This window comes from Phalaenopsis equestris, unplaced genomic scaffold (genome assembly GCF_001263595.1).
Source record: "Phalaenopsis equestris unplaced genomic scaffold, ASM126359v1 Scaffold000202, whole genome shotgun sequence".
NCBI classification, from domain to species: domain Eukaryota; kingdom Viridiplantae; phylum Streptophyta; class Magnoliopsida; order Asparagales; family Orchidaceae; genus Phalaenopsis; species Phalaenopsis equestris.
Window position 1 is genome coordinate 678,252 of NW_018164644.1, and position 13,435 is coordinate 691,686.

Below are 13,435 nucleotides of genomic sequence, written 5' to 3' on the forward strand. Positions count from 1 at the left end.
TATATATATATATATATATCTGTGTGTGTGTGTGTGTGTTTTGAAGAAGAATATGTTTCAGTGGAATGTTGGATCATTATCATAGTACTGCGACTTACCTTCATTTTAAATGGGTAAAATGACAATGTTTGTTAATTGGAAAAATATTACATCAGAACTCCTAAACGTAGAACTACGTTCGTAGTCCAATGAAATAACGTCACGTGGAGGTGACAGAAAAAAAAATCGTTTTAGCGCAATGGAATATTCCCTCTGTGTTTTCGTGTTCTGAGAATATTCCTAATGCAACACAATAACACAATAACACATTAATATCACCATAATAACAACCGAATAACGCGAAATAACACAAGAGGAATATTCTCCTGTGTTATCATATCGGATCACCAAAAAACATGTGTATTTCCTTGAAGTCACGTCCCCGCATATTAGTAGATTTCAAATCTAACTCTATTTTAAGACTCATGATGTAATATTTTTCCGTGTAATTGATCTCAATTGCTACCACGTAACCACTTCTTCGTGACCTAAGAAGTCTTCGTGCCATCGGTCAACGTTCCCACTTTGCCATACTTTCAAACTCCACGAAAATTGGAGGACGCAGCTTGAAATCACCGCATGGCTCACCCAAACAGTCACCCACTCTATCAAACAGAAAAGTGGCTCCGGGACCCGAAGACAGCTTGGTTGTTGACGGCGGTGCCTCCATCGTCGCTAGCGGCAAGCTCTTTTCTTCTTCTACAAGTCAGAGAAAACAAAATATTATTTCTTGCTTAAATATGTATTTATGATTTGTCTTTTCCAGACTTTCGGGAAAGGGTCCGACGCATGTTTTAGGCACACGCAGTCCAAATTCAATTTAAAAAGACCCTGCTTCTTAGAGCGGTCGGCAATTTCATCTCCTCTTCCTCTTCTTCTTCTTCTTCTCATCTTTCAAATAATTTCTCTTCCTTGTGAGGTTGTTTGTTGACCTTCAAAGCGTTCGATGGGGTTCACAACATTCTCAGAGCGGGCGGCGAGAGTCATTCGCCTCCCTGGATTTTACAAGTTTGCCGTTCTCGTTGCCGTCAGGTTCATACTTCCTCTTTCTGATCATTTCCTCTCCTTTATTCGGGAGCGTTGTAAGGTTTAAAAGAGCGAAGTGGAATGAAAATATCTATGCTTTAATTTGTTAGACTCACAGAAATGGCCGAGTAAAATTGTAGTTTGAATGACTTTAGATTGTATTCATTTTTCAATTTATCAATCTATGTATGATTTTAAACAAATTTAAAGCAAAATTTCAGGTCTATTTTTTTTTCCTCGAACAATCAAATAAGTGAAAAATATGTCTTTTTCCATTTGGTCTGTTTCAGTTCCTTGAAAACCAAACAATCTGACTCGCATGGATCCCAGGTTTTAGCCTTCGATCCGTCGCTTGCTGCTGCTCTTATTGGTTTTATATGTTCGGTATTAATTTCGGTAAATTCAGGAAGGAAAATTTTTTATCTCGTATCGGATGATGGCGTTTGCTTAATTGTATGTCCAGTTCTTGCTTTGGACGGGCGACTGGAAGATGTGATTTGGGCTCTGCTCACGTTGGACTTTTTTGCCTTTTGAGTTCATAGATGGCTAAGACAAAAGTGCTTCTATTTGATTTATGTATCATATACTTATTTTATTTGCTGTTTTATTCTTGTAACGGTGCAAAACTTTGTGCGAGTTTTCGGCCTTGTGTACGTTTTGGTTGGGCTGGGATGGCTCATGGTTGCTTAGCTATGGCGTTAGATTCACGCTGCTTTATGATTCGTGCTAATTGCAGAGTAGTAGAAATTTAAATGGACAGGTTATTACTTATTACTGTATGATAATTAATCAGAATCCTGCTCCACCAAGTGTATCCGAAGTAATTAATTTATACCACCAACATCATCTTTGTTCGCTAAGCTACTTTGCTGTTATTGGAAGTTCTATTACTTTGCTGTCTGCTCTTTGTTTTGTTGTTTCCTTGTAGACTGCGTTTGTCTGATAGATGGTTTTGTGTTTCTCAGTGGTGGGGCTGCAGTTGCATATGCTGATGCGAGATCCGATCCTGGATCTGAATATGCTGGAGCAGGATCCAAGAAGAAATTGGTTGTTCTTGGAACTGGCTGGGCTGGCACAAGTTTCTTAAAAAATTTGGACACTTCCTTGTATGATGTTAGGGTTGTTTCGCCTCGGAACTACTTTGCATTCACTCCTTTGCTGCCAAGTGTTACATGTGGAACCGTCGAGCCTCGTAGCATCGTCGAGCCTATTCGCAATATCATCAAAAAGGTATAAATATATCATCAAAATTGTTGGGTTTTTTTTTCCAGTTAAAATAGATATCATGGTTAGCAACCTAGAAAAAGAAGATGATTGTGGAACTTGTTTTCAAAACAGATGCTTGAAGAAGGAATTTATGAAATATGTGGTAAAACTATTGTATTTAATGGGTTTTTTATAATTGATTTGTTTACTTTTTCTTTTTTGTTTATGTCTTTATGTGTTCTAAGCCTCCTCTATAAAAGGAAATTTAGTACTTATGAGAGAGTTATGGTGAGAAGCGTTGAGTTGTAACCCCAAACCGTTTTTTTTTCTTTCTCATCCGGTGCTTATGAAATCTCCCTCCTTGAGGACGTAGGCAAATCGACTTAACGCCAAATAGCGTAAATCTTTTGTATTGATTGTTGTTGAATTTTTATGCTTTCGCATAACAATTGACATCAAAATTTTGGGTCCGTGATTGGAGCGTGGTTCGACACCGACGACAACAAAACCGGCATGTGCTGCCGGAGTTATTGTCAGCAGGTGAGCCGACATGTTTTGTCAGTAGATTCGCAGTTTCTGGCGGCTCTAACGAGGTCAAACACAGTCAAGTAGAGGCGCGGTTCAAGCCCATCCGACAGGCTTTGTTATGGGGCCTAACCTATTAAGTTGAGGTTAGGCGACGATGGAGCAGCTTTTCAGGCGGGTGCTGGGTCGCGTGGCTTCAGGCGGTGCAATAGCAAGGGCGAAAATATTATTAAAAAGAATAATATATTAAAAAGAATATCATTTTCAATCATAAACATCTCTTTTATTCTTGAAGGAGTGAACTGCACAAACCTGTCTCGCACGTAAATCATGCATTGGTTGATCCCATGAAGAATTGCAAAAAAATTCTTTTACTACAGAAACAACAAAAGGAGCAGTAGTGTAGCAAAACACTTCCCAACGCCTCTGCGCAATAGTCTCTTCTACTCGAGTATTCGAAGTGTTGAATCCATCTGTACTTGGGAAAAAAAATTTTCGACTCGGAATCTTTGATCCAAAGACTTGAGGGAATATATTCCCTTAATACCTTTACTCTTCAAACACGCGTCTTTTTCGAGAATAGTATTTTCTCAATGGTCAAAAGGTTTTCTATTTGAAGTATTTTTAAAGAGTTTCCAACTGTAAAAACAATGAATCACAGCACGGTGTCAGGTTCTTCAACGTTCACTATGACAGTGGAAAAGTAGATTCATCAGGTGGTCATGTATCCCGTCAAAATCGTTGTGACAAAATTTGATGACAAAGAAAACTTTGACATGTGACGATGCAAGGTGATGGATGCGTTGTGTTCTCTGAATTTAGAGGAAATCGTAGATATTTAGGAATGTCTTGAAGAAATGTCAGAGAGAGATTGGTTGAAGATGAATCATAGTACTTATAGCTTAATCCGAAATTACTTGACGCAAAAAATCAAGTTTGGGGTGATAATAGAGACTTCTGCAGAGAAATTGTGGAGGATGCTGGAGAACAAATCTCACAAAAAGTGTGAAGAATCGTCTCCATATGAAGCATCGATTTTATACATTTCAGATGAGACGAGGGTTACCTATTGATGAGCACTTAAATGACTTCACAAAGCTATTAGTATATTTGTTGAATTTGGATGAGGAGATTGGAGATGAAGAAAATGCGCTCATCATGCTGAATTCGCTTTCGAATAAGTACGAAAACATCACTATGGCATTCATTAATGAGAAGAAGGCCTTGAATTTAATAAAGTGATTACGACATTGTTGATTTACGATTTCTGTTGAAGGGATAAGGAGTCCGTAAAGATGAAATCAGTTGAGGCACTAACATTGCAACGTGGCAGATCTGAGAAGCAGAAGAATTGGGCAAAGAAAGGTGACAGCGAAGACATTTCTCAGAAGCAGGGCAGGTCTCGTGGACGCAATCTTAAAAAAAATCAATGTTTTTTCTATATAGAAACTAGTTATTGGAAGAAAGATTTACGAAGATGAAAGAAAAGGGAAATGAAGTTGCATCTGAGGTAAAAACCAATTTCATTGTGGAAAGGTGTGAAGAGGCGAATTCAGATGTATCATTATTAGCAGTTTTTCACAGTTTGTTTACAGATGATTCGTGTACGATTCTAGAAACAGGTGCTACCTATCACATTTGTTCTCATTGAGGATGATTTTGTATGTAATAGGAGCTAGATAATGGTGTAGTGTCTATGGGCAATAATCAAGTTTGTTGTATTGGTGTTGGGAGTATCTTTATCAGGATGCATGATGATACTGTGAATGAGTTAACTATGTTAAACATGTTCCAGATATCAAAAAAAATTTGCTGTCAGTTGGAGCTTTAGAGGGCTACAAGATAGTTGTGAGGCATGAGTTATAAGGATATATCGTGGAGCAATAATCTTTTTTAAAGGAAGTTCATCACAATATTTACTATCTTCAGGGAAGTACAGTGATTGGAATGACTACTATTGTTAATAATTCTTCTGATGTCACTATGTTGTGGCATATACAACTAGCTCATGCTAGAGAGGCTTCACTTCAAACTTTGATGATGAAATAATTGATCAAATGAGCAAGCACCTGCACGTTATATTTTTGTAAACGTTGTGTATTTGACAAGAAGATGGTTTTCTTTTGAGATTATCATCCACTATATAAAGATATTTTAGGGAATGCTAATATAGGTGTTTGGGGCTCAACGAAGACAACATCATTCAGCGGGCAGAGAGACTTTGTCTCTTTTTTTATGATTGCTCCAGTTATGTTTGGGTATACACCATGAAGCGCAAAAGTGAAATGTTGGAGATTTTCATAACTTAGAAGAAGTAAATTGAGATTCAGACTGGTAAAAAAATCTGGTGTATTAGATCAGACAGTGGGGGTGAATACACTTCAAATGTGTTCTTGTAAGAGTGATAGAGAGCTGGGATAGTGCACCACTTCACTATTTGAGAGACACCACAACAAAATGTAGTTATAGAGAGGATGAATCGAAATTTGGTGGAAAAAGTTCGATGTATGTTATTCAATGCTATGTTGGATAGAATCTATGCTGAGACATTAGAATATGTCTGTCATTTGGTGAACCGTCTGCCTTCTACAGCTATTGGGAAGAAGACCACAAAGGAGATGTAGTCAGAGCATCTTGCTTGAGATTATGAGCACATAAGAGTATTCGAATGTCCGGCTTAAAATCATGTGCAAAATAATAAACTTGAACCCCGAGCAAAAAAGACGTTCTTTTTGGCTTTAGGGGTGGAGTCAAGGGCTTCAAGCTATATGATCATTCAGAAAGGAAAATTATCATTAGCATGGATATTACATCCGACAAGGCAAGGTAGTTGAAAAATCAGGACTCAAAGCAAGTGGAGAGTTGAACCATAGATATGCAGCAGATGTTGGAGTTTGAAACAACTTCATTTGTTCCACAGAGTTCGTCCACTTCAACTTAATTATCTGATTTAATTGCAGCTCATGAGGTATTTGTTGATAAAGCTCAAGAGTAGGTGGAAGAAAATGTTGAGGTAAAATTCCTGCTTAGGAATCTATTGCTGGGAACAAAACTAGGCGTTAGGATATTAAAAAACCAACTTGGTTGAGGGATCATATTACAATTACACTTTCAGTCACATAGACATAAATTCCTTGTCAACAAAGAAGCAGTGAGTGCCCAGATTGTGAACTTTGGAGAGCGACAATAGATGAAGAGATTGAGTCTTTTCGAAAGAATGGTACTTAAAGATTAGTGAAGCTTCCTCTGGGAAGGAAAATCATCGGGTGCAAATCAATGTACGCAAAGAAGAAGGATCTCATGGAGCTGATGTGCGGTACAAGGCAAGATTAGTGGAAAAAGGCTTTGCACAATAAGGAGTGATTATGACAAAGTGTTTTCTCTATTATTAAGCATCCCTCAATCTGTGCTCTCTTAGCACTTGTAGCACGGTACGATATGAACTTGGAACAACTCAATGTGAAGACGACATTCCTACACTGACAATTACAATAGGAGATCTACATGTTGTCGTCGCCTGGATATGGAGCTTCAAAAGAATTGGCTTGCAAACTAAAAAGTTTTTATATGAGTTGAAGCAATCAACTCGACAGTGATAGCGGTATAAAAGATTTGATCAGGTCATGAGAGGACTCGACAGTGATAGCGGTATAAAAGATTTGATCAGTTCATGAGGGGACAGGATTACACGAAGACTCAGTATGATCATTGTGCATATTTTAAGAAGTTAACCAACAGTGAGTTCATTACTTGCTTCTAATATTGTCGATATGTTGATTGTATCAGCTAGTTATATTGAGGTTGACATTATGTAAAATCAACTGTCCATATATTTTGAAATGAAGGAGTTGGGTGAAGCTCGCAGAATTCTTGGCATGGAGATTTTCAGGGAGAAGTCAGTTGAAAAGGTTTAGCTTTCGCAATGAGCTTAAGTTTGAAAGGTGCTGAAGAAATTTGATTTTGATGACTCGAGCAAGGCGGTGAGTTTACACATTGCATCTCACAATCAGTTGAATTCATATCAGTGTCCTAAGATGATGAGGAAAGGAAACATATGCGACCAATTTCTTATGCAGTACAGTGCGCAGTCTGATGTATGTCATGGTTTATACTAGATTAAACATTGCACAAACAGTTAGTGTTGTGAGCAGGTTCATGCAGAATCCATGAAGGAGACATTGGTAGACTGTGAAAAGTATTCTGAGGTATCTGAAGGGTACAGTTGATGTTGACATGGTGTTTGAGAGGTAATCATCCAGTGCAGATTTATTTGTAGGCTACACTATCTCAAACTATGCAGGTAATATGGATAGGTAAGACCTACGACGGGTTATTTGTTCACATTGGCAGGAGGTCAAGTCAGTTGAAGGTCAGTTCTTTAGTTAACTGTTGTTTTGTATACTACAATGGTTGAGTACATGGTAGTCACGGAGGCGAGGAAGGAAGCAATTTGGATGCAGGGCCTATTGGATGACTTGGGAGTTGATCAGGAGCCTCTGAAGGTATTTTGTGACAATCAGAGTGCAATATTCTTGGTCACAAATGCAGTTCATCGTGCTCGTGCTCGTACCAAGCACATTGACCTTTTGCAGGAGTTTTGTGAATATCCGAGTACAGGACTGATTGCCCAGTCGAGCATTTTGAAAGACTGTGCAAACTTTGATCCCTTTGGGAGAGGGGATATGTAGGCAACCATATTAGTGTAGTTGTTTTAAATTTTGGAGCTCATTTGATCATCGCTCACATATCTGGAAGTAAGAGATGAGTTGATGTTGTTGTATTTAATATGTTTATTATAATTGTTTTGTTTACTTTTTTTAGTGCTAGATTAAAATATTGATTTAGTGTAACTTTTTCTTCTAGTCAATCAAAGTATAAGGAATTAAGTTGTCATATTTGAGTTATACGCTAGAGCATCTCATCCCACATCATGCCCTTCGTGATGGTGGGTGGATCCATTGAGGCCATATGCCTTGAATTTAGTGTTTTTAGAGATTTGTATTAGACAAGTAAATCTATATTGATTGCTTTGAGATTAATGTTAATAAAAATTTAAACTGAATTATCAGACTTATGTAAAAAGTTAGACATTAGCGTTGATGAGATTTGCTTTCGTGTCTATATCAATTTTGTTGTGCCTGAGTTCTATGGGAGTTAATTTGGCCATATTCTGACCTCATTATACGTAGATCGCTGAGTTCAATTCTTGATATTCCTGATCAATTAATCAAGAGCTATTATGTAGGGAAATATTAATTTCTCACTCATATTTTTTATTCTTTCGTAAAAGTTATGAAAATAATAAGTACTTATTTGAATGTTATCATAACATGGTAAATCACATATTATTTGCAATTTGAGGGTGATTTGATTGCTATTAATTTTATGTTTTGTAACGGATAATAAAAGATATTTCTTTTAATTTGCACTTTCGATGGAATTTTGACAACGCTTCCTTATGTCCTCTTTCGGATCTCTCTCTCTCTTTCTCTCTTTCTCTTAATACCTATTTTCTCTTTATTTTTGTCATTAATAACCAATGGCGTTGCATAATGTGTAAGCAATATAACCGATGGAGAAGTTCGTGATGAAGCTCCATAAAGTTTGAAAGCATAAAAGCTAGTTAAGAATCAAAGTCATTTGAAGAATAGATAATAAGCCATTTAAAGAGCGGGAAACAAAACCATTGGTTATGGAGGAACATAATGTTGTCTAGAAGATGATATTGACAATGAAGCATGCATTGAAGCTTGTAAAGACTAAAGGGGTATGAAAAATGTCATCTAAATAGCAGTCATAGAAGCTATATAAAGAGTTGCAGGTGATAATCCCTATTGAGCATAGACGACAACTACAATTGAGGAGTGGACTTCGAACTTGAGCGGTGAATGCAGACAATGAATTTTGGCCTCCATGTCCTTTGGAGGTTGGTAATTGAATAGGTTGAGGCCGTACCACTCTCGACTTTACTTTGGAAGTGTCGGTTGAAGTACTTTGAGGGATGTGAGTATTACTTACCACATTACAACATTAAATGCAAAGACTTTGATGAGATTTCTTTCTTGAGTGATGAGCCTATAGTTGCTCCCTAGTACTTAATGAAGCATTGAAGAGTTCATTGAAGTCAATGATAGTTGAAATCTTGGGTGGTTGAAGCAAAGATGGTAATTTTTTATGGGTTCTTAATAAAGAGAGATAGAGTTATGCTTGGAGATGCACATAAATTAGTATAAATTATGTCAGTTAAGTGATATCGATGACTTCTTACAGATGACTTGAAATTGTTGAGCCCAAAATTTTACTTTGTTTTATTAAAGTTTTGGTGGAACGATTATCTCGAGTCTAATATTGTGTATTGTAGCATACAAACAACTATAGTAAAAATACAGTGTACCAATCTTGAGATTTTGTCCTCGGGAAGGTCTTTTGACAATCAAATTAGTAAGCAATATTGAAGGAGTAAGCTAAAACTAATTCAATAAGAGTTTCCTTAGAAATGGAGGAGTAGGTTCTCTTAGCGAGTTCCTTGCCTTATTGCCTTGGGTGTTTATAAGCATTTGAATGAAGGATATTTTAATACTATTATAAAGCTTACGGTCGGTATACAAACTATGTTATATTTGAGATTAACGTTAGACCAAAACGCCCCTCAATTGAGTGTATTTTAGTCATCTAGATGATTAGAGGGTGAAGCACCGACTTATATATGCTTTGAGGTCTGTGTTGGGCCATATTTTTCTTGCCTAGAGATTAGTGTTATAGATAATTTGAATCGAACAGTCAAGCATATAATGGCTGCTCTAAGATTGATGTTAGCGGTGTTGTAAATTGGATGGTTGAATCTATGTCAGGTCATGTTATATTTAAAGATTGTTGTGGGGAAATCAATTGTATATGACTTTTAATTTCTTTGATCAAGCGGTATGTATATATATATATGATAAATAATTGATATATATATATGGCTCACTCACTTTAATCAGGCTACATGAGGTTTCAACACAAGTACTAAGAAATCATACTTTAAGTTTGAATTTTCTTGGGGGGCACAGCATATTACTCAAGAAAGAATAAAAAAGAGCAATGCTTCTTGCACCCAAAAAGTAACATTGTGTCAACAGATTTATTTCCTGTTGACTGTTATATACTAGAGATAGTGTCATATGAAGAGGAGGTGGGCAATAATATATTTATAGAAATGATGTTAGTTATCTTTACCCTTTTTTCCCTCTGTAGAAGTGATATTGCACAATATTATGGATCATTAAGAAATTGGTTGTCTCCACATATGTGGTTGCAATTCTTGCAATCTTCATTAAAAAACAATGCTACTTACCCAGTTTTTATTTCTCACGATATTTCATCACTTCTATTTTCTCCCAGTGTTATATTTGGAAACAATTCTTGATTGAGAATTGTAATTTCATTATTTTATGATTGTCCAGAAAACCGGACCTGTCAATTTTTTTGAGGCTGAATGCTATAAGATTGATCCTACAAACAAGAAAGTGCTGTGTAGATCTAACGTTGGAACAAACTTGGATGGCAACGGTGAATTTGAGCTAGATTATGACTATTTGGTGATTGGCCTTGGAGCTAGGTCTAATACATTCAACACTCCTGGTGTCTCTGACCACTGTCATTTTTTAAAGGTACGTTCCTTCTCTAGCTGCAAGAAATAGGTGAAAGTTAATGCTATGACATGCCTGTGTGTTCCTGAACAAATATTGTATTATTAGCTGAAAGTTAATTACCTCTTGTTGTAGAATTTGACTTTAAAATGAAAGCTTTGGCAGGAAGTTGAAGATGCTCAAAAAATCCGTAGAAGCGTGATGAATTGCTTTGAGAAAGCAAGCCTGCCAAACCTGGATGAAGAAGAAAGGAAGAAGAATCTTCATTTTGTGGTAATTGGAGGTGGTCCAACTGGTGTTGAATTTGCTGCAGAGCTTCATGATTTTGTCAAAGAAGATTTGTCCAAGTTATACCCTAATGCTCTCGAATTGGTGAAGATATCATTGATTGAAGCAGGGGAACATATCTTGACCATGTAAGTGAATGCATTTATTTATTTTTGATATATTTATGTTTTTTCATGCAACCCTCAATCATTTTATCAGGGGAGAAGATAGAACTTGTATCAATTACTCGGTCTTTTGAATTATTTTACTTATAGTCAAAGAGGGTTTCCAGATTCTGCTTCTCATTGTGTTTCCTTGAGTAGGTTTGACAAGAGGATCACTCAATTTGCTGAGGAAAAGTTTGGCAGGGACGGCATCGATGTAAAAACAAACTTTAAAGTTGTTAAAGTGTCAGGTGAGGCCATTACAATGACAAACTCTTCCATCGGAGAGGTTAATGTACCATATGGAATGGCTGTTTGGTCTACTGGCATTGGTACTCGCCCTATAATTTTGGACTTGATGAAGCAAATTGATCAGGTAATTCTATTGGGGCCATCCTCTGAACTCATTTCCACATTGTTTTTGGAATTTATTTTATGGCCATTCCTCGATGGAGGGCAAGTCTTTTTATCACCACTTTCTTTTGGTTTGCAGGGTAATAGACGTGTCTTAGCAACTGATGAATGGCTGAGAGTCCTTGGATGTGAGAATATATATGCGCTTGGTGATTGTGCCACAATAGTCCAAAGAAAAGTTATGGTATGCTTCTGGACTTCAACTAAAGTCATCATTTTGATCTCTACTAAATGCAGTTGTAGTGCTTATTATGTTATGCCAATATCATTTCAGGAAGATATCTCAGCAATTTTTAAGGTGGCGGACAAAGATAATTCTGGCACTTTAACCGTTAAAGAAATCAAAGATGTTTTAGAAGACGTTATTGAAAGGTATCCTCAGGTAGCGCTGTATTTGAAAACGAAACAAATGAAGGATATGTCAGATCTGCTGAAAGAGTCTGAAGGTGATGTTGTAAAAGAATCTGTCGAACTCGACATAGAAGGTTTCAAAAAGGCTCTTTCTCAAGTGGACTCGCAGGTCAAAGCACTCCCTGCCACAGCCCAGGTTCAAAGCTTGCAATTCAAACAATCCCATCAATTCTATTATATCTTTCCTTTTTCATTATATATATTGTTGCTTTCCAGGTTGCAGCACAGGAAGGAGAGTATCTTGCTAGGTGCTTCAACAAAATGATGATTAGTGAAGAGGAATCAGAAGGCCCTATTCGTATTCGAGGAGAAGGTCGCCATCGTTTCAAGCCCTTCAGGTATAGGCATCTGGGACAATTTGCTCCGTTAGGCGGAGAGCAGACGGCTGCACAGCTTCCCGGCGATTGGATATCCATAGGCCACAGCAGTCAATGGCTCTGGTACTCTGTGTATGCAAGGTACTTCTTTTAGCACACAAGGACATTCCAAACATCATATAATATAACTCATCTTGCTCTTTTTTTTTTTTTTTTCGGTTGTCAGTAGCTCTTGACCTTCAATTTGGTCTAAAACTTATGCTTAATCTGTGTAGCAAGCAAGTAAGTTGGCGCACGAGGTTCCTGGTAGTGTCTGACTGGATGAGAAGATTCATTTTTGGGAGGGATTCCAGTTGCATCTAGAAAGCTTCGCAAGCCCACATTCCATTGAATTCTTCACCATTTTTGCGGTGGCAACACTTTTCTTTAAAATTCTAATTCATTTTTTATGGCAGCAAGTTATATGAACTTTTTTGACCAATCGGTTGTAATAAAAATGTGCCACTGAAACATGGCACCTCTTGAAACATTCATAAATATCAAAAACATTGTATTTTTATTTTTATTTTTATTTTATTTAGGGGCAATTACATACATAGCAACCAAACATTGTTATTTACAAATCTAGCACCATTTTTACAAGTACATTATTTGTCCAAATAATCTTAAATTTGATTATGAAAGTTTTAAATTTAATGACTTTTTTTTATTTTGTTCTGTGTGGCTTGGTTTAGAACGAAGAGCATCATTGATACCCTTGTCCGAGTTCATTTTGTTTTGGATAGCTTTAATCGTGTTTTATTTTATAAAAGCATTTCCCTAATAAATAATTAAGCAACAACATAAACATTAGAGAAGCTTAAAAAAAGTTTTAAATATATTTTTGAATGCTTTTTATTCATATTTTAACGTCTTTGTTGGGGTTTTGATGACTACAATTTATTTTGACGAATTATGGGTTCAAATCATGAATATTATCTTTCGAGTCACTTTTCACGAAAAAAAAGTATTTTCAAAACTTTAAATGTATAATAGTTTTTTATGTAATTAAACTTAAATATTAGTAGATAATAATCTTTAAACATAATAATACATTCAGTAAAAATAGTTTGCTCGTTTTAATTTGGATTAAGACTTATAGGTGAGGTAATTTGACTGAAATTTGAATTTGCTCATTTTAATTTGGATTCATTTACTTTTGACTGCGCTTAGTTTCAGTTTGGTGTTCATTTGTTTATCCTTAAGGTCTGGTCGGGGCTTATAGACTAATTGTTGAGAAATCACGCTAATAATCACAAGAATATGAAGAAACAAAAGAACATAGGGATTTAACGAGGTTCGACAATGTGCCTAAATCATCAGGAGCAAATAGCGGCGGCTTTCGATTTCTTGAAGCAAAGTTCTACCCTATTATATATATATATATAAGAGGATC

General features: G+C 36.5%; 1 protein-coding gene across 1 annotated transcript; it reads left to right on the top strand.

The window, feature by feature from the left end:
- Positions 1–622: 622 nt before the first annotated feature.
- On the top strand, positions 623–12,598 carry LOC110022679 (external alternative NAD(P)H-ubiquinone oxidoreductase B3, mitochondrial-like). Its single transcript, XM_020721749.1, has 9 exons — positions 623–1,071; positions 2,031–2,295; positions 10,242–10,448; positions 10,593–10,843; positions 11,018–11,234; positions 11,352–11,456; positions 11,547–11,819; positions 11,900–12,141; positions 12,276–12,598. Exons 1-9 carry the CDS (start codon positions 986–988, stop codon positions 12,361–12,363), a joined length of 1,734 nt encoding a protein of 577 aa, XP_020577408.1. The 5' UTR covers positions 623–985; the 3' UTR covers positions 12,364–12,598.
- Positions 12,599–13,435: the final 837 nt, after the last annotated feature.

Coding starts and splice junctions, on each gene's coding strand:
- LOC110022679 (XM_020721749.1), top strand. CDS start 986: ATGGGGTTCACAACATTCTCAGAGCGGGCGGCGAGAGTCATTCGCCTC. Junction 10,449..10,592: donor ACCACTGTCATTTTTTAAAG/GTACGTTCCTTC, acceptor AAGCTTTGGCAG/GAAGTTGAAGATGCTCAAAA. Junction 10,844..11,017: donor GGGGAACATATCTTGACCAT/GTAAGTGAATGC, acceptor TTCCTTGAGTAG/GTTTGACAAGAGGATCACTC.